This window comes from Leptonychotes weddellii, chromosome 14 (genome assembly GCF_054177405.1).
Source record: "Leptonychotes weddellii isolate Sample4059 chromosome 14, ASM5417740v2, whole genome shotgun sequence".
In the NCBI taxonomy this organism is placed as follows: Eukaryota; Metazoa; Chordata; class Mammalia; order Carnivora; family Phocidae; genus Leptonychotes; species Leptonychotes weddellii.
The window spans coordinates 61,870,494-61,893,030 of NC_138382.1; the positions used below are offsets into that span (position 1 = coordinate 61,870,494).

The following is a 22,537-nucleotide window of genomic DNA, read 5'->3' on the forward strand; positions in this document are numbered from 1 at the left end:
CTGGGATCGAGCCCCGCATCGGGCTCCCTGCTCAGCGGGGAGTCTGCTTCTCCCTCTGCCACTCCCCCAGCTTGTGTTCCCTCTTCTGCTGTCTCTCTCTCTGTCAAATAAATAAATAAAATCTTAAAAAAAAAAAAAAAAACCTGCTAGACTTGACTTGTTAGTCATTGAATTAGAAAATTTAACTTCCCTTTTTATTTATATTTACATTCTTTTTCTTATAGATGTTGTTTTTTCCTTTTTTCCCATTGTCCTACTTGCTAGAGTTTGTCTATTGGCTTATCAAACATATTTTTTGTACCTATTTCATTAATGTGTACTTTTATATTTATTAATGCATTCCTTTTATTTTCTTTGGTTTATATCATTATTCTATTTCTTTTTTATAATGTAATAATTTATGCCCTAATTTTACTATTTTCTTTTTTTTTTAAAGATTTTATTTATTTATTTTAGAGACAGAGCACAAGAGAGGGGAGCGGGAGAGGGAGAAGCAGACTCCCCGCTGAGCAGGGAGCCCGATGCGGGACTCGATCCCGGGACTCCAGGATCATGACCTGAGCCAAAGGCAGCTGCTTAACCAACTGAGCCACCCAGGTGCCCCTAATTTTACTATTTTCTAATAACTGTCTTTTTTGTTTAGATTTATCCTTTAACACAAAAGTTACTTAAAAAATTATTCTGTAATTTCTAAATAATTTTGTGGTGTTATTTTAACTTGTTCATGTCTACTTTTATCCTATTGTGGTTTTAAAAAAATGGAAAGGGCTTGAATATTTCCCTTGGGGAGAATTTGTTGAGATTTTCTTTGAAGCCATATTTTTAGTAGACTATATATATACACACATATATAGAAATATATTTATATATATTTTAATGGGCCATATATTTTTTTTCCAGTATTCATGGTATGTTTTTTAATGGACTATATATATGATGTACTTTGGCAAAAAACTATAGATAATCCATTAAAAAATATTCCATGAATACTGGAAAATAATGCATATTTCTCTGTGGAGGAAAGTATTCTCTTATATGGCTATTAGACAAACTTGTTAATTAAAAAAACTCAAACCCACTATAAAGGTGTTTTTTTAACAGTGAAGAATAACATGAGAATTACTAAAAGGATAAAAGATAAACAATTTTCATCATCCCACTAAAACTTTTGTGTACCTGAAAAACCTTTTATTATAAGCAAATATATATATTTGTAATAAATTATTTCTAAAAATAATTTTCTAAATATGTTTTTAAAAACAAACCAGTTTGGGGATAATTCCATTACAAGTTTTTATCTAAATGATATTACATTTTCAGGATTAATTGTAAAAACAATGCTTTTTCTCAGTACAAACAAAATGAGCATTTTGCCTAAAGTTTTTCTTGCATTAACAATCCTAGAGTTTCTTACCACTGAGTGTTCAGGTGTAAGTGATGACCTATGGCTGCAGGCTTCCCCACATTCATTACTCTGATAGGATTTCATTTCTAAAATGAGTTCTTTGATGTCGAATTAAAGATGTACTATGACAGAAAACGTCACTACATTTATTACATTGATGTTTCTCCCCTGTGTGTGTTTGCTTATGTTTAGTAAGGGCTGAGCTTAAGCTGAAAGATTTCCCACATTCATCACACTGGTAGGGTTTCTCTCCTGTATGAGTTCTCTGATGTCAAATTAGTGATGTTCTACAGCAAAATTGTTTTTGACATAGATTACATCGATAGGGTTTCTCACCAGAATGAATTTTTAGATGTTCAGTAAGGTGTGTGCTTCGGCTGAAGGTTTTTCCACATTCCTTACAAACATAAGGTTTCTCTCCAGTATGAATTCTCTGATGTTGAATGAAGGCTGGGGTATGACTGAAGGCTTTTCCACATTCATTACATTTATAGGGCTTTTCTCTGGTGTGAGTTCTCTGATGTCAGATTAGTGATATGCTATGGCAAAAAACTTTCCGACATTCCTTACACTGGTAGGATTTCTCCCCAGAATGAATTCCCTGACGTTCAATAAGATGTGTGCTCCGGCTGAAGGTTTTCCCACATTCAATACACGCATATGGTTTCTTTCCAGTATGAATTCTGTGATGTTGAGTAAGGGCTGCAATATGGCTGAAAGCCTTCCCACATTCATCACAAGGATAGGGTTTTTCTCCAGTATGAATTTTCTCATGATTTCTACGGGATGACCTATGACTAAAGGTTTTTTCACATTCATTACACTCATAAGGTTTCTCCCCAGTATGGACTCTTTGATGCTGAATAAGATTAGTGCTCTGACTAAAAGCTTTTCCACATTCATTGCATTCATAAGGTTTCTCTCCAGTGTGTATTCTTTGATGCTGAATAAGATTAGCATTCTGGCTGAAGGATTTACCACATAGTTTACATTCATGCTTCTCTCTCATATAAATTTTCTTAGATTCCATTAGTACTGAACTATAGCTTTACATTCAAACTGTTTCCAGAATAAGTACAGTTTGAGATAAAAATGCATCCTTGCTTATATCTAATAAATTATTTTCCACTTATGAGTTGCCTTTTAAAAAAATCAACTGACACAGAACTATGCTTTAAGCTTCCATCATTTATGTCATAATTTTGTCATAATTGTCTTTAGAAACTCTTTGCTGTTTAAAAAGAGTTGAGCTCAGGTTAAATATTTCCTCAAAATTATTATATTAATGATTTTCCTCTTTAATTGAGTGTCCTTGTAATTCGGTTTTACTAGTGTTTCTCAAGTTGGTTATCAAATTCCAATTCTTCTAATGCAAAGTTTTAGGAACCATCATTTAGAAAAATGTCTAACATCATGCCATGACACTATTCTTTTTCAGAAGCTTTCTGCTTTGAAGTTGATGTTCTGACTTTGGATATAGTATCCAGGATTAAGGAGAAGACAATATCTCTTCCCTCTGGAATATAAAAGGAAAAAATAAAACTCGCTCATCAATAACAGAAAAAAATATAATAAAAATAAAAATGAACCAGTGCTATGATGAAACAAAAGATTATACATATAGGTCCTGATTAATATGGAAGTTTAAAGAAGGGAAGGATTAATACAGCTAGGTAGAGTAAAAGAAATGGAAGCATTGAGACAAAATGCATAGCATAATAAAAAAAGACACAGAAAAGTACATGACATGACAAAAAGTCAATGACACTATTTCAAATGAATGTCTTTGGAAAGCAGAGGTAAAAAAATAAGAAAGGAAAAGTGAAATGTGACTGGTTAATAAAAACTCTGACAAACACAGAAATTCAATGCCATATAATAGGAGATAGGAAAACTAAAGTTTTCTGTCATAGTAGTAACATGATAACTATGAAATGTTTTAGATGAAGATGCCTGTTAGGAATGTTGAAGCTAAGGTGGCAAAATAAATCTATCCATTTACAATGTTTTGAAGAAAAGATGTATCACCTGTTTAGTACTAAAAGAAATATCTTAACTCAGTGCACAAATAAAGTAAAAAATCTCTGGTCCCAAAACTCAAAGTCCAGTCTCAGATAAGCACTTATAAAACATATTTTGACATTTGTGGGGAAAGTCACTATAATCTGTAGTAATTACAAAGCCTTACTTATCTAAGGAGACAAGGTTCCTACAATTGTCATCACATCCCTTACAGTGTCTGATAATGATCTGGTTCTTTTCATTACTACAAGGTAAAGTTCATTGGCACATCCTCCTATGCCACTGGTTCCTAACACATCAAATACCTACTCACTAAAGGATCACTTATGCAACCATTTATGACATAAAGTGTAAAGCTAAGAACTGAAAATAACAAAATGGAGGGCTAGCAAGTTGTCCAAAGATGATTCACGGTTCTAAGCAAAAAAAGTGGTTAAAAGTACATTATTTCACACCACTATATATCTGTTGAGAGTACAAAGAAGCAAAACAAGAGGAGAGAATGAGAACATTGCAATATGTGAAGGAATAAGGATGGAAGATTTTCCCAATTGAGGACTCACAGATTCAAGAAGTCCCAAGCCATAAGCACACTAAATACAAAGAAAAGCACATCCAAGGATATCACAGTCAAACTTCTGAAACTCAGGGACAAAAAAAAAATCTTAAAAGCAGTGTAAGAAACAGGCATGGTAACTTCGAAATAGCAACACTCTGCTCACTCACTTCTCAGCAGTTAAAGAGAATCAACTGAGAACGCATGTTTCTGGAGTCTCTTCAGGAAGAAACTCAACATCTTGAAGATGCCAGCTCGCTCTTAAGAGTTGAAGGTACCCCCTCCCCCCCAAATATGCTGAAGTCCTAACCCCCAGTACCTCAGAATGTGATCTTACTTGGGAAGAGTCAGTGCAGATATACATAGATGAGGTCATACTAGAATAGGGTCAGCCGCTTATGAGTCATGTGAAGACACATACACAGGGAGGACACCACGTGACAATGAAAGCGGCAATTATAGTTATGCAGCTGTAAGCAAGAAATGCCAAAGACTGATGGCAGACTGCCAGAAGCGAGGAAGGATTCCCCTGCAGCTTTCAGCCACAGCACGGCCCTGCTGACGACACCTGGATTTTGGACTTCCAGCCTCCAGAACTATGGGACGATACACTTCCATTGTTTGAAGCCACCCAGTTTGTGGGACTTTGCTATAGCAGCCCTGTGAAACTAATATGCCTCCCAATTTTACTTAGAGAGTATGTATTTTTGAAAAAGAAAAACAAAATGAGGCCAAATGGGGATGTGTCCATACCACATATCAAAACATACAGTAGGTTCATTAAAACAGGGTAGTACTGACACAAGGACAGACAGAAAAAAATAATAAAACAGAATAATGAGCCTAGAAATAGGCCCATTCTTTTTAGGGATTTAATGCATGATAAATGTGGCATTTCAAATATTGGGGGAAAGATGGAGATTCAATAAATGATCTTGGGACAAGTGGCCTATCCATTTAGAGGGAAAAAATAAACTTAATACCATTGCCTTAAATTATTGGTGAATTAGAGTGAAACATTAAAAATAAAACTATAAAATAACCAGAAAACAGAAGAATATTTTTATAATCTTGCAGTGGAAAAGTCCCTTAAAAATGTAAAACCTGGGGGTGCCTGGGTGGCTCAGTCGGTTAAGCGGCTGCCTTCGGCTCAGGTCATGATCCTGGAGTCCTGGGATCAAGCCCCGCGTCAGGCTCCCTGCTCAGCGGGGAGTCTGCTTCTCCCTCTCCCTCTGCCTGCCTCTCTGCCTACTTGTGCTCTCTATCTATCTGTCAAATAAATAAATAAAATCTTTAAAAAAAAAAAAATGTAAAACCTGGAGGTTATACAGTTAAAGACTCAGATCTGACCGCACAAACCTACTAGGCTATCAATGAAACTAAAAGAGAAAAGTCATACTGGGAGTAAATATTTGCAACTTAATAAAACAAAAGGATTATTGGCTGTATTATATAGAATTTCTACAAGTCAATTAGGAAAAAATATAATGCAATACAAAGGTGAGCAAAGGAAACAAACAGGAAAATTTACAGAAGAAACACAAATGCCCAAACAAATGAAAAGATTTTCAACCTCACTTTTAATCATGGAAACACAAATTAAAATGAGATCTCATTTTTCAAACATCAGACTGGCAAAAATGTTAAAATACAGATAATATCCAGTATTGCTTAAGTATGTGGGGAAATGGGTGCTCTCATATACCACTAAGTGGGTATTTAAACTGCAACAGCCTTTCGGGGAGGAGATCTTTTTTGAAAAGGGCACTTATTTATATGTATTAAAGTCTCATTACAATCATACCAGGTAAATGACAATAATTTGTCTTTGAATCATATATTTTAATAATAATTATTATGTTACCGGCAAAAATTAACCTATGGCATATTATACTTCCTCTATTATTACATTTATTATACTTCAGTGTTCTACTTTCAATGTTCTGTCTTCCTTCCTAGAGTATAATCTTCTTGAGGACAGTGACACTGTCTAATTTACTCTTCTGTCTTTAGCACCACACACAGAAACTGTCATACATTACACATCCAATAAATATTTCTTGAATGAGTGAGATTTCTCTCGATTCCCAATCCAGTGGCCCTTGTACAATAGTATCCTGCCAGTTAAACCTGCTCCCTTAAAGAAGTGTGACTTAAGACACTATTTTTCCCTATGTCTCTATAGTCAATCAAAGTGCACAGACTGCATTATGATACTACCGTAAAAAATTCAGAATTGAACAGGATTAGGATCCTAAAATATCATCTAATCTGTCCCCCTTCTTCTGTGCAGACTTACCTACAGCTAAACTATTACTAATTACATTTTCCAGCATTTATGGAACGTCTTCTAACTGCAAAGGAAGTTTAGAGTTAATGTTTCCTGTGGTCAGCTTTCCTATTCTGAGCAAGGACTATAATCACCGATTTTTTTTTTTTAAACCCCATGTACTTGATAGGGTGCATTTTATTTTATTTTTAAAGATTTTATTTATTTGACAGAGAGAGACACAGCGAGAGAGGGAACACAAGCAGATGGAGTGGGAGAGGGAGAAGTAGGCTTCCCGCGGAGCAGGGAGCCCGATGCGGGGCTCGATCCCAGGACCCAGGGAACATGACCTGAGCCGAAGGCAGACGCTTAATGACTGAGCCACCCAGGGGCCCCTGGTAGAGTGCCTTTTAGATGTTTCAGTGAGTACTTGATTAAATTCTACAAACTGATATTTATTCCTTATCAGCTTAGTTTCTGGAAGCCTGCATCTCAGAATTCTAAACCATACCTCTGCTGTTGTTGCTGAGTCTGTGAGGTTTCTGGATTTGGGTAGCCAGAAAGAACCCATGATAACCCCCCTAAAAATGTCATCACTGACCCTGTCTTTCTTATTTCCTAGTATACTGGTGACCTGACTGTCATTAAAACTCCCTGTGGTTACAACTATTCTCTCAACTCAGAACCATCCCCACAATCAGCCAGGCAAAGATGTGTGTGACTGTCCTAATCTTTGCCACGTTCCTCAGATCATCTAACTGAATTCTTTGGGGTTTTTTTTTCAGGGCTGACTCTGATATTGTTAGAGAAGTAGAGACAAGAAGATGAACACAAGGACCAGATGCTAGAGGCTTTTCCTTTCAGAACCTCACAAACGATGTCATGATGTCAGGCATTTGAGCTACAAAGAGGCTCAGGAAACATGACGACTGATTCCCTCGTCTGCCCAAGACACAATCAAGCCTAAGGTCACGCAGCCAGCCACTGGCAGCACGAGGACTACAGCCTCTCTCCATTCTCAAGTTCAGTATTACTTCTCTCCCTTTAAAAACAGTCCAAGCACGACTTATGAAAAGAAAATGACAGGAATGACCAAAAGAATATTTTGAATTATCGGTCAAATCCAGAGATAAAAATTATTAAAAATCAGTGGTTTAGAAGTCTGTAGCAATGGGCTATTCAAGTTTCCCAGAGTCTTTCTAAAGACACGAATACATTATAAATTAAGTGTTTAAATAATGATGACCATACCAATGTATCTATTTTTAATCAAACAGGTGGACAGCTGTAAACATTTTAAATGGACAGCCTCCCCATTGCCATAGGCAACTTGAATGCCTATAAAGCAAATCTCCACTCACGAATGACAATGGGATCGGTATAAATCTGAAATCAATATGCATTTCAACGGTCTAAGCCCAAGCTGAAAATATAGACAGCAAAGCTTTGAGAATTGGCTAAGATGTCTTCTTTTCTATGTTTAAAATAAACTAAACTGAAAATGAGACACACTTGGAAGAGAAGGAAATCCGATACATTTAGTTCTGTTCCAAGAGGGCATAGTTGAGCTCTTCGAACTGAAGTACCTTGTAACTCAAGAATGATAGAAGCATGAAGTAACTGTAGAGATTTCTTCCAGTGCATATTAGTGTTGGTGGATAGTATATCATTTATAATTTTTTAAACCTGTATTTGAATTTTTCTGGAGAAATTACTGTTCTCGATATATCCATTTAAAAAAATATATATGTGAACGACGGAACTATCAGGAATTTTGCCCAATGATTATCCCAGACACTGGCCTGGGTACATGAGAGGAAGTGAGATCTAATGCACAAGTAGAGGGGTTGACCATAAATTAGAGCACAGACCTTTACTCTATAGTAACAGGAGGACAGAATACACGGGAATACTTCCAGGAAGGTTGGTGGATGTGAGAGTGAGAGCCTTTGGAAGTTCTTTTTTGGCTGTTCTCTTCTCTCAGTGAAACTGGAAGCAGGATCATCAGCTGAGGGTGAACATGGGGAAGGAGCTGGAGGTCTGATGTCAGTAATGTATCAGATAGTTGGCAGGAGTGGGAGAGTAAAGAAAACAGGGAAGTCATCTTTCACCTGGATCACTGCCTTAGTTCCTAACTAAATGTCCTATGTCTGTTCTTGCTTCCATACAGTCTGTTCTCAACAGAGCATCCAGAACGGTTCCTTTAACATATAAGTCAAATCATGTCACTTCTCTCCTCAAAATCCTCCTACAAAAATCGGTAAATTGCATGTAAATTATACCTCAATAGAGCTGATTAAACAATAATTACTACAGCCACCTTCCTATGGCTTCTCTTCTCCCTCTGAGTAAATGCGAAACTCCTACACAGCCCTGTGTGATCTGGACCCCTCTTACCTCTCTCATCTCAACATCTACTATGCTGTTACTCACTCTTCTGTCCACAATGGCCTGCGTAAAGGCTCAGCATATTTGAACCTCTGGGCCTTTGCATTTCTCTTCCCTCTGCCTGGGAACTCCCCAGCCCAACCTCACCTATGTGCAAGGCTCACCCTCTCATTTTCTTCAGGTCTCTACTCAATGTCACACTCATGAAATAACAGCTGTCCTAGGTTCTCCCTAAGCCTAGTACTCTAGTGTAGTTTCCTCTGCAAGTCACTCTCTGACACACTTATATTTACTTGTTTATTGTCTGTGTGCCCACCCTAGACCATCAGTTCTATGTACACAGGGACTCTGCTTTGTTCACTGCTGTATCCCCAGTGTCTCAAACATTACCTGGCAAAAAAGCAGGCCCTCAATTAACATTTATTCAATGAATGAAGGAAAGAAAAATCTTTCCTCCCTCTGGGCACAGAGATGGTATTTCAGGAAAGAAAAAGTAAAACCGAGTTGTTACAAACTTACTTGTATGTTTTATGTGTACAAAGTTGCCAAACAGGCCCAAGAAAGTATGCCACCTGGAGTGAAGTGTGAGATGGAAAATTCTGCTGTTTCCTCAGTCTCAATTCTCACATGCGTCTCATAAGTGAGCCTCTTGCCATGCCGGGAGTTAGTTCAATGTTTAAAGAACATATTTGTGTACATTTCTACATATATTACTGCATAATTGTATACATGTAATGTGTACATATAACTTATGAGCTATTTAAGAAAATTTCAAAGGATATTTAACTACATGAGATTTTTCAAACTTCGGGTGGGAACTTCAGAAATTAAAACCAGCTTAATGTACAAATTGGCCTTGAAAAGTTTTACTCACCAAAGACAATGTAGTCAGGTCTTCCTTCTTAATGCCATCTTATCTACTCAAATAGAGACCTGAGAAGGCAGAGCTGAAAAAGACAGGGGCCCTGAGAAGTCAAGATTGTCTTTATAGGAACCCTGTCTGACTACTGGATGTGACTCACAACAATCACTGCTCTTCAGAGCCCACAGAAAGTAGGGAAGCAATTCCACAGCTCCTTACAGAAGAGGCTTCAGAAATTTGCCTACAAAACAACAAAACAAAAAACCTCTGGAGAAACTGTTTTCAGAGGAAAGGGCAAAGAAGTGGATGTCAGAAGACCTACATCCTACATTTGGGGGTGGGGTGCTACTAAGTTCCTAGATCAGTTTTCCTCTAATTCCCAAACAAGGTCTGGAGCAGTCGTCCTTACCCCTTTGACTATCTGATCCCAGCACAGCCAAAGGCCCCGCGCAGCCCCACGCTCCGTGCTCCTGACCTACCCCCCAACTCCCAACTCACCAGTGACAGCCCAAACCCCGACCCTTAAGTCTGGAATGCCCAGCGAGAGCTCTGCCTCCCCCTAACCCAGACACAGCCCTAGACCCGCTTAAACCCGATGCGGAGTCCAGATGACCGCTTCGCGCTGAACTCGGACCCGAACCCGGACCTCCAATTCTCCGCCTTTCTTCCGCCCCCACCCCTGAGCCGGGACGACGCGCTATCCAAGCCCCTCGCCACCCCGCCCCATCCCCTGGGGTCGTGAGAATTCCTGAGCGGAGGTCCCTCCCCAGCTACCACCCGGGTGCCGGCGTCAGTGAAAGAACAATCTCACCAGCTCCAAGGAGAAAGGAACACCCTCCGGCTATCCAGAAACCCCCGACCCCGCAAGCCAGGAAGTGCGCTTGCGCACGCGGCCGCCTAGAACTACATTTCCCAGCATGCTCTGCAAAGGACGGGCGCCCGCGGGCTGCGTCTCCTAGGGGCTCCGGAGTTGCCTTTTCCTCTCGTGGCTGCTTGCAAGCGGCGTAGCTTTTCTTTCCTTATTCAAATAAAAAGAAAAAAGGGACGAAGAAAAGCTTTTTCTTTCGCAATAGGCAAATATGAATCCGAAGGGATGCAGATTTTTCGTTTACCTTTACATAAAAGGAATGCCTATTCATTTATTAATAGATGATTCAGCTGGAATATAACCTTTTATTCAACAAGCTAAAAAGGGTGGGGGAAAAAAAACCAACCCCAAACTAGATGGAATTCCTTAACAAAGAGATAATCACCGTTAACACTGTGGTATACACACAGTATTCTAAAAATAAGTCTCACAATCAGCCCCATTCTTCGTTGGGGCTTGGGGCTTCTTTTTTCAGGATTGTTAGCATATTCTAGACCCTTTGTGATGGTATTTTATTTCCCTTTCAACTCAAAATTCTTTTTTTTCAAGATTTTATTTATTTGAGAGAGAGAGAGCGCGGGCATGAGCAGGGGGAGGGGCAGAGGGAGAAGCAGACTCCCCGCTGTACAGGGAGCCAGAGGTGGGGCTCCACAGAGGACCCCAGGATCATTACCTGAGCTGAAGGCAGGCGCTTAACCAACTGAGCCATCCAGGCGCCCCAGAATTCTCATTGTTAGTATATAAAATATAATTACTGTATTACTTCTATTCTGTAACCTTGCTAAATTCACTTACTGGATTTATTTATTTTTATGTTTTTTACAATATATCCTAAACATATGAAATTCTTAAAGAAAATTTAACACAGTATGGGTAAGGCTTGCATGTTGAATACTACAAAACATTACACAGAGAAATTAAAGACCAAATAAATAGAGGGGATATATCATGCTTATGGAAAGGAAGATTCAAATTGCTGAGATGGTTATCTCTAAATTGATTTATAGGTTCAATTAAATCTAAATCAAATCTCTTCAGGTTTCTTTGTAGAAATTGACAAGCTGATTCTAAAATGATGTAAAAATGCAAAGGGTCCAGAATATGCATAACGATCCTGAAAAAAGAAGAATAAAGTTTATTTCAACACAACAGAAAACTAAAGAATAAATACAATGTGGTAAGAACAGATGTAAATATCAGTGAAAAAAAGAGAAAGTACAAAAATATATATACTTGATTTCTGACAGGTATTATGGTAATTCAACAGAAAAGGATAATCTTTTTTTGGAAAATGGTGCTAATCAATTACATATCCCTATGCAAAAAATATGTACCTCAACTTTAATTCACAAATATATTAAAATCAACTGAATAGGGCTCTTAAACATAGATGTAGGAGCTAAAACTACAAAAATCTCTAGAAGAAAACAAAGGGAAAAAATCTTTGTGACTTTAATTTAGGCAAAGATTTCTTGAACACAAAAAGCACAAACCATAAAAGGAAAGATTGATAAACTGGACTTCTCAAAATTAAAAGCTTTCCTCCTCTGAAGAGACTGCTTAGAAATTGAAAAGAGAAACTAGATAGGGAGAAAACATTTGCAAAATATATCTGATAAAACTTGTATCTAGAACACAAAAGGAATTATTATCACTCCATAATAAAAAGACTAATGATTTGATTTTTTAAAATGAGTACAAGATTTGGAAAATCACCAACATAGATAAACAAATTGCCAATAAGCATACATAAAGATGCTCAGCATCATTAGATTTTAGGGAAATGCAAATTAAAACCACAAAGTAATACTACTACACATCTCCTAGAATGGCTACATTTTTTTTTTTTTAAACTGAGGGCCATTTTACAAAAAACCTGAAAGGTACTCCTCAAAAAGTACAAGATCATGAAAAACAGGAAAGAGTAAGAAGGTCAGTTGTGTGGTTTTTGTTAACATTTGTTAAGTACGGTCCTGGGGTGTCCGATGTCAAGGCAAAGTTCAACAAAGACTGCAAGGGAAAGTGATCTAGTTTTATGTTTGGTCAATATCATGCTGTCCTTACACTTAGGACAATACTTACACTGACTCACAGGTCCTGGAGGAGGTACATGGCACTCAAGGACGCACATGGGGAGGTTAAGGCAGGGGACAGGCAAAGAGTGAGCAACAAGAGTTGGAGCATATGGCTTTTCTAGGGCTTGAGGGTCTAGTGCTTTGGGATCCTTGGGCTAAGGCCAGATTGGTCAATTCAAACTAAGAAGAATGAGGTTTTGGTAAGTTTTGCAGGGGTCTTATCTAAGGGGCCCATAAGGGAAGGATGCACAATCCCAGGAGAGACTGCTTACCACAAAGACTACCTACTTGTGACTCAGCAGGCTGTTATCTGAGGGAGGCATGCACATGAGGGAGGGGCCAATGTCAGTTCAAGGCCACTTAGCCACACAAAATGGATGCCAAGGAGGCAATACTATGAAGTAATTTAGCTAACCTGTCAATAGTTGCAGGCCAGAGGAGACAAAGGAGACATGATGACTAAATCCTACATGAAATCCCTGCGTTGAATTCTGGAACAGAAAAAGGATAGTGGAATTCAAATAAAGCCTGGGATATGATTAATATTAATGTAAATGTTAGTTTTCTAGTTTTCACAAATGTACAATGATAATGTAAGATGTGAACATCAGAAGAAACCAGGTAGCGGGCATGTGGGAACTCTCTCTACCATCTTTGTAACTTTTGTAAATCTAAAATTATTTTCAAACAAAATGTTGATTTAAAAAAAATCAATTGGGGGCGCCTGAGTGGCTCAGTTGTTAAGCATCTGCCTTCGGCTCAGGTCACGATCCCAGGCTCCTGGAATCGAGCCCTGCGTTGGGCTCCCTGCTCTGCGGGAAGCCTGCTTCTCCCTCTCCCACTCCCCCTGCTTGTGTTCCCTCTCTCGCTGTGTCTCTCTTTCTCAAATAAATAAATAAAAGCTTAAATCTTAAAAAAAAAAAAAAATTAACCTTTGTAGATTCCTTAGGCTTTTAAATGTATAAGATCAGGTTGTTATGAATAAAGAAAGTTTTACTTCATCCTTCCTAATTTGTATGCTTTCTTATTTTTTTTTCCTTTGCTTATTACATTGGCCAGAACTTCTATTATATTGTTGAATAAAAATGAGGGGGTGCCTGGGTGGCTCAGTCAGTTAAGCATCTGACTCTTGGTTTCAGCTCAGGTCATGTTCTTGGTGTCCTGGGATTGAGCCCTGAGTTGGACTCCACATTCAGTGTGGAGTCTGTTTGTCCCTCTCCCTCTGCTCCTCCCCCCCCCCATTCTCTCTCTCTGGAATAAATAAATATCTTTTTAAAAAATGAGGACGGGGCGCCTGAGTGGCTCAGTTGTTAAGCATCTGCCTTTGGCTCAGGTCATGATACCAGGGTCCTGGGATCAAGCCCTGCATCGGGCTCCCTGCTCTGAGGGAAGCCTGCTTCTCCCACTCCCACTCCCCCTGCTTGTGTTCCCTCTCTCGCTGTGTCTCTGTCAAATAAACAAATAAAATCTTAAAAAAAAATGAGGACAGATATTTTTGATTGGTTTCTAATCTTATGTAGAAAGAAGTAACCATGAAACTGGTTGAAGTAGAGAAGTTACCATCTGTTATTCATTTGTTGAGAGTTTTCATCACAAATGGATGTTGAATTTTGTCAAATGCTTTTCTACATCTATGGGAATGATGCTTTTCCCCTCATCAACAAAAAAATTTGGTGAACTACATGGATGGATAATCAGATATTTAAATAAAATATTGCATTCTTGGAATACACTCCAATTGGTCAGGACATAGTTCACTTTTTATGTACTGGTGGATTCAAAATATTTTCTTAAGCTAGGCTCCATGCTGGGCATGAACTCACAACCTGGGGCCTGAACCCATGACTCTGAGATCAAGACCTGAGCTGAGAGTCAGATGCTTAATCGAATGAGCCACCCAGGTGCCCCTCAAAAATATTAATTTTAAAGCAATTTTCACATCTACAGTTATCAGGGATATCAGCTTATAACTTTCTTTACTTATAATGTCTTCACCTGGTTTTGGTTTCAGGGTAATACTGATCCAATATGATGAGTTGGAAAATGTTAATTCTCCTCTACTTTCTAAAGTTTTTGTAGAATTAGTATTATTTCTTCCTTAAATATTGATAGAATGCCCCAGTGAAGCCTCTAGACCCGTAATTTTCTTTCAGGGAAGATTTTAAATTACAAATTCAATATCTTTAATCAGTATAGGGCTGTTTGTGCATTCTAATTCTTCTTTACTCAGTTTTGGTAACTTATGCTATTTCAAGGAGATCTTCCATTTTACCTAAGTTGTCAAATTTTCGAAGTAAAAGTCATTAATAACTCTATCATCTTTTTGACTCTAAAATAGTGGTGCCACCTCCTTTATTCCTACTAGTAATTTTTGTCTTCTATTTCTCTTGATCAGTCTATCCAAAGATTTACCAATTATATTGATTATTTCAATGAATCACCTTTTGTTCTCATTGATTTTTGTTTGCATATGCTCTGGTTTAGGAATTGCCGAACATTTTCTGTAAAGGGCCAGATAGTGGATATTTTAGGTTTTGTGATCCACCTATGGTTTCTGTTGTGTAGTCTCTGTTTTATTCTTTTTTTCTTTTCTTTTTGTTTGGTTTGTGTGTTTTATAACTCGTTAAAAATGTAAAAATGAATCTTAGTTTAAGGCCTGTATGGGAACAGGCCACTAGCCAGGTTTGGCCTATAGTCTGATCCCTGTTCTAGTTCATTGATTTGTGCTCTTCCATTTATTACTTATATCTTCCTACTTATTTTGGGGTATCATTTGCTCATATCTTTCTACCTTCATAAGATGGAAACTTAAATAATTGATTTTACACATTCCTTCTTTTCTAATCATTTAAAATTATAAATTTTATTCTAAGCTCTGGTCTAGTGACATCCCCAATACCCACACACACAATGAGTCCTGACTTTCCACTGAAGGCTCTCCCACACTGAATATATTTATATGATTTCTTACTGGTTAGAATTTCGGTTGTACAAAGAGGTGTGACTTCTGCATGAAGGCTCTGATGTGTTCATTAGATGTTCTGTTCAGATGAATTCCTTTTCCCGGCACATTGTTCCATTCATAATCTATCTCCTCAATTCTGACATATTGTATTTTCATTCAATATTATCTAAACATTTTCTAATTTCTCTTGTGACTCATCTCTACCTAGGCTAACAAATGGAAATTCAGTTTTCTCCACCTTTTCAGAAAAAATTCCATGGTGTGCCTCTTTCCCATCCTACCCACTCACATTTACATAATGCCATTTTGTTCTGTTATACTCTAAGAATGTCCAAAATAGGGTAGATTAAACTGTGAAGTGTGTAACTGTGATAACTTGAAGTTGAAATAAACATAATACCTAAGCATTTGTGTGACCAGCAGCATATAAAACTTTAAGTAAACATTAACATCTCAATAGCAAGCATGTTAACATTTTAATTATTTAATTTCCAAACCATTTAAAACCACATTTTCAGAATTACTAGGGTAGTTCCACTTGTTTCAACTTTTAACTCTGCCTAAAAACTCCAAAATATGTTTATATATAGCATAATGTTTCAGAGTCCTTAGATATGAGTCATGGTATCTTGTGTAATCTCTTAAATTCCAGTTGTTTAAGGAGACTAGTACCTAATTAATTAGTACCCAAGAAATATCTATTAGTAATACTACTGAAGTAGAAAGGCAGTAATATTAAGTATCCTTTTAAAGAGTATACAAGTAAATAGGCTCAGATAACAACATATTAGGAGGCAAGTTAAAAAAAAAAACCTGGGGGGCGCCTGGAGGCTCAGTCAGTTGAACATCGACTCTGGATTTTGGCTCAGGTCATGATCTCAGGGTCGTGGGATCAAGGCCCGCGTCGGGCTCCACACTCAGTGCAGAGTCTGCTTGTCCCTCTCCTTCTGCTCCTCCCCCCACTCCTCCCCCTACTCATGCTCTCTCTCAAAATAAGTAACATCCTTAAAAAAAAAAAAAAAACACTAAAATTTCCTACTTATCTTATGTTAATGGCAATACTAGCTATGTATAAGAAACCATTAAATAGAAGGCAAAACATTGAAAATAGAGATATTGAATCTCCTAAGCACCTGAGACTTGAAATGACTATAGAAGGGGCAAAGCCTTCTTCTTCCTGAAGTCATGCACAGAATTAATGGGATGATAGGAAGGATAAGGGCGAGAAAAACAATGAATTCTAATTATGGAAGGCTCTCTGAAAATATTACATAGTTTCATATGAGGCCTGACAGGCAAACTAGATCTGAAAGAAGTTCTAATAGACAGGAATTCCACAAATTATTGGCTGCACAAGCGGTATTATCATATAGTTTCCAAGATGACAACAATGAAGGCAAGATACACATTAATAGTTTAGTTTCTGACGTGTTTAGAAAATGAATGTCCTACATTTACATAACAGCTAAATATTTATCTTCAAAAGTGACTTAAAAAATGACTAATAAAAGAATTACATGACTGCAATTCACTATTTAGTTTAAAATTATTATTTGTGGGGTGCCTGGGGAGCTAAGTCGGTTAAGTGTCCCTTTTTGATTTTGGCTTGGGTCATGATCTCAGGGTCATGAGATCAAACCCCACATTGGGCTCCACGCTCAGCAGAGTCTGCTCGAGATTCTCTTTCCCTCGCCCTCTGCCCCTCCCCCGGCTCACACTCACTCTCTAAATAAAATCTTAAAAAAATAAATTATTTGAAAGTTAAGATTTACAGTGAAAATCATGGCTGCTGTTGACCGTTTTCAATTTTAAAACATTTTTAATTTAAAATCTAAGAAAAAATGTTTGATTAAAAATTTAGGATCAAGGGGCGCTTGGGTGGCTCAGTCGTTAAGCGTCTGCCTTCAGCTCAGGTCATGATCCCAGGGTCCTGGGATCGAGCCCCGCATCAGGCTCCCTGCTCCGTGGGAAGCCTGCTTCTCCCTCTCCCACTCCCCCTGCTTGTGTTCCCTCTCTCTCTGTGTTTCTCTCTGTCAAATAAAATCTTTAAAAAAAAAAATTTAGGATCAAGCTCTATGGTGTATCAGCTTCACCTTCATTTCAAGGAAAGACTGAAAAAGGATTTTTGCTATCAATCCTTCTTTTCCTAATACTGCTTCACAATGAATATTTACAACTTACATAAGGTTAAGTTATTGTGCTTGAAAAGGAAAGGATGCCCTGGATAATAGAATTTGTAAGAAAAGTTATTAGTGATGATAAAATGACAACTCAACAAAACAATTTTTTCAAACAAATTATAAAATAATAGTATAATTTCTATGTTCAGACTGATCACAAAAAAATGTATAGGGCAGCAAAACAGGTATCCCTGAACCAATCTCAAAATATACCTCCAAGAGCTTCTACATGTAAGACACTAAAACTTAATACCTCCTTTGAAATGCATTTTTCTTGTTAATTTATTTAACATAATGTAGGGACAGGATACAGAATACCATATGATGTCCAGTCAAATTCAATTCAATTCTGTCTGGAGCTGAAGTGCCATTACATTCAGTCCTGCTTGTCTCGAGTGGGACAGAATCCTGTGGAGGCTAAGAGGCTGATCTGAATCTCAGCCCTCCACTTACCAGGCCCATAGCTTTAGCTGAATCAGGGCACCTCTCTGGGCTCCACTTGCCTCATCTATAAAATGGTAATAATCTCAGTTTCATATATTTGCTCTAAGGATTAAATAAGAAAGTACATGTCAAAGTGCTTAGCAGAATGTGTGTGTGGCAGAAATATCCAATAAAGGAAGCTTAAAAAAATTCAATTCTGATAATCACAAGGATATAAAGATCCCAAGCTATGCATACCAGTACTCACGTAAGTCCTATGAGTTGAAACAAGACTAGGAACAGGAATTTGTGTAGAACTATGTTTATCATGTGTTGAATACGCCAAAATTGCTTACAGCCACATCACTGCCTGCTTTGCCTGTTGTTTAATGTCTCTCTTAACTATATGCTTTACACCAAGTGATATTTTTTTTTTTTAAAGATTTTATTTATTTATTTGCGAGAGAGAGAATGAGAGACAGAGAGCACGAGAGGGAGGAGGGTCAGAGGGAGAAGCAGACTCCCCGCTGAGCAGGGAACCCGATGCGGGACTCGATCCCGGGACTCCAGGATCATGACCTGAGCCGAAGGCAGTCGCTTAACTGACTGGGCCACCCAGGCGCCCCCAAGTGATATTTTTAAAAGTCCACCACTTTTTTTTTAAGATTTATTTGAGAGCGAGGGAGAGAGAGAGTGCACAGGGGGGAGGGGCAGAGGGAGATGGAGAGAATCTCAAGCAGACTCCCTGCTGAGCACGGAGCCCAATGTGAGGCTTGATCCCATGACTCAGATCATGACCTGTTCTGAAATCAAGAGTCAGACACTTAACTGACTGAGCCACCCAGGCGCCCCTCTACCACTAACTTTTGATGTCTCTCTAAATGCACTGGCTTCATCTTCTCTTAATTCTATATACCTTAAGAAAGAGTGGGGGAAGATCTATTTGTTATTTAGTTACAATTTATCCTTTTATGTTTTTTAAGATGTGGGGAAAATGGTGTTGTTTAGTGTGGAAAGTAAGGCAGGTGCAAAGATCCATATTCACTTCCAAATGACAGATAATTTAGGTTATGAATGCCATTTCTACATCACTTGTAGAATGATCACATACAGTAGTCACTTTGTTGTCCTGATTAATCAATTTGCAGTTGACCCTTGAACAACACAGGTTTTAACTGTGCAGGTCCATGGATTTTTTTTTATTAATACAGTACAGTACTATAAATCTATTTTTTCTTCCTTATGACTTTCTTAATAACATCTTTTCTCTAGCTCATTTAATTGTAAGAATACAGTATGCAATACATATTACATAAAAATATGTGTTGATTGACTGTTCATGTTACCAGTAAGGCTTCCAGTCAATAATAGACTATTAGTAGTTAAGTTTTTGGAGAGTTAAAAGTTATACATGAATTTTCAACTGCACAGGGGGACCCTAATCCATGTTGTTCAATGATCAACTGTACTCACTCATTAAAAAAATTTGTACCTTGGAATGCCTGGGTAGCTCAGTCGTTTAAAAAATTTGCACCACAAGTGATCAAGCCAATCACCTATGGTTGAGATTTTTCTACATACTTAAAAAACTTTTACTATTAGGCTGAACCAAGATGTCCAATATAATTTTTTGGATACATGATTTTTCAAACTTGCTTCTCAGTATGGATTTTCTGGTGCTTAATAGTTTGGGAGCTATTGTTGAAGGCTTCCCATGTTTAGTATATTCATAGAGTCTTTAGACTTTGTGAATTCTATGATGTGTGATGAAATTTTAATCATTTAAGTTTTCTCATTCCATTAAAAGGGTTTCTGTTTCATATGAATTCTCTGATGAACAGTGAGAGTAGATTTCTTGCTGAAAGCTTTTCTACAAATACTACATTCATAGGGTTTTTCTCCAGTGTGTATTCTATGATGTACAGTGAGGTGTGACTTCTTACTAAAGGCTTTTCCACACTCAGTGCATTCATACGGCTTCATCCCAGTATGGATTCTTTGATGAACAGTAAGTTGTGATTTCTGGATAAAAGCTTTTCTGCATTCACTGCATTCATAGGGTTTCTCCCCAGTATGAATTCTCTGATGTTCAATGAACTGTGAGCTCCGGATAAAGGCTTTCCCACAATCACAGCATTGATACCTTTTGTCCCCAGTGTGAGTTCTCTGATGTACAATGAGATCTGACTTTTTAATGAAGGCTTTTTTACATTCACTACACTGAAAGGGTTTCTCTCCAGTGTGAATTCTGTGATGTACGCTTAGTTCTGACTTCCTGTTGAAGGCTTTGCCACACTCTTTACATCCATGGGGTTTCTCCCCAGTATGAACTCTCTGATGTACAACGAGCTGTGACTGCCAGATGAAGGCTTTTCCACAGTCACTGCATTCATATGGTTTCTCCCCAGTATGAGCTCTATGATGAATACTAAGTGTTGACTTCTTGATGAAAGCTTTCCCACATTCATTGCATTCATAGGGTTTTTCCCCTGTGTGAATCCTCTGATGAATAATGAGGTTTGACTTCTGGATGAATGCTTTCCCACACTCACCACATTTATAGGGTTTCTCTCCTGTATGAATTCTCTGATGTACAGTGAGTTGTGACTTCTGAATAAAGGCTTTTTCACATTCATTACATTTGTATGGTTTCTCCCCAGTATGAATTCTCTGATGTGCAATGAGTCCTGACTTTCCACTGAAGGCCTTCCCACACTGAATACATTTATATGATTTCTCACTGGTTAGAATTTTTGGTTGTACAAAGAGGTGTGACTTCTGCATGAAGGCTCCGATGTGTTCATTAGATGTTCTGTTTAGATGAATCCCTTTCCCCAGTACATTGTTACATTCATGATCTATCTCCTCAGTTAGTGGCTTATTGCTAATGAATGCAACTTGATTCAAAAGCTTGTCTTGGTTTTCCTGGTGATTTATCTCATCTTCAAGTCTCCAGTCTTCAAAAGTTGAGTATACAATCATGTTATGAAGTATCACTTGTTCAGAAATGCTCTTCCATGGTGTTAATTCTTTCATCTTGGGTCTAATACAAAAGTCTGAAAAAAGCCCAAGTGTAAATGATGTTACTTCACTCTTGAGCTCTGAAGAATACAAAACAAAACACAAAAATAAAAAACAAATAAAGCTCTTCATTTTAATAGAAACAGATAGAAATCTGCTAATGAGTGCAATCAGTTTTGAAATGTAAGAATATGACCTTAAAACTCAAAGACAGAAGAAGAAACAGACCTCAAAGAAAAAGAAGTGAGTAAGGGAGCAATGGAAAAAGAAGAGTTGATGAACTCAGTGTCAAAGTTCCACAAGGCACTAGCGCCAATCCACCACAAGGCTCTGTGAAGAGCAGAAGCAGATCAAAAAATCATTTCAGGAAAGACAGAGGAAGGATGCGAGCAAAGGAGACTGAAGGTGAGTTGAAGTGACCAGCAGAAAGATTAAATCCACACTAAATATAACAATATTCATAAATATTTTATAAGTAACCAGGTAGAAGCACAACTACAGGGTAGGGCTTTCCAAGTATATTCATCTTAAAGAGTCAGATGACACAAAAAGCTTGGGATGGGACAGGCTCTATTAAAAGGGGGAAACTCTGAGTTTGAAGAATAGGCAGTTTCAGAGAGAGGAAAAAAAGGCAAAAAAGGAAGGAAGAAATACCTGCTCATAATTGGGTGGTGTTAATGGGGAAAGAAAACAAGGGAAATTCAGGGTCCTGGAAGACAAAGAGAACCACAAAACCAGAAAAGCCGAAACTCCTCTTCAATCCAAAAGAAAGGAAGGAGGGAAAGGCCCTGCTATATTAACAGAGAAGGACTCCATAATATTTAAAAATCTTATGAAAATACTGTAATGTAATAAAAATGAACAAAGAAATATATGGTCCATAGAGAACTACCACAGAAAATCAGGAAATGAATTTGTGCAGATATCAACAGAGGAAATTGTCCCTTGTCAAACCAAAACCAAAAAGAAAACTAGCCATAAAGCAAAATAAAATTTTGTCTGAACTCTAAACAGAATTAAATATACTCAAACAAGCATTTCAGGTCATGGAAAACCACCATGAATCAGAACTTATTTAAAAAAGAAAAAAACAAATAAACAAAAAATGGAGTGATGAAAAAGAATTGGTTAAACTTTGGGGGGGGAATGAAAGATTAAATTATGAGGTGTGGGCAGGGGGTAAGGAGAATTTCTTTTTTTTTTATTAATTTTTTATTGTTATGTTAATCACCATACATTACATCATTAATTTTTGATGTAGTGTTCCGTGATTCACTGTTTGTGCATAACACCCAGTGCTCCATGCAGAATGTGCCCTCTTTAATACCCATCACCATGCTGACCCATCCTCCCACCCCCCTCCCCTCTAGAACCCTCAGTTTGTTTTTCAGAGTCCATCGTCTCTCATGGTTCATCTCCCCCTCCGATTTCCCCCCTTCATTCTTCCCCTCCTGCTATCTTCTTCTTCTTTTTTTTCTTAACATATATTGCATTATTTGTTTC

General features: G+C 37.8%; 1 protein-coding gene across 1 annotated transcript in view; it reads right to left on the bottom strand.

Moving 5' to 3' along the window:
* Positions 1 to 1,356: 1,356 nt before the first annotated feature.
* LOC115937140 (uncharacterized) overlaps positions 1,357 to 22,537 on the bottom strand; it is a 32,568-nt gene continuing 11,387 nt past the window's right edge. Inside the window, 2 exon segments of the mRNA XM_081803401.1 lie at positions 1,357 to 2,401; positions 19,819 to 21,114. Of these exon segments, the coding sequence (XP_081659527.1) occupies positions 1,470 to 2,401; positions 19,819 to 21,114 (2,228 nt within the window). The 3' untranslated portion in view covers positions 1,357 to 1,469.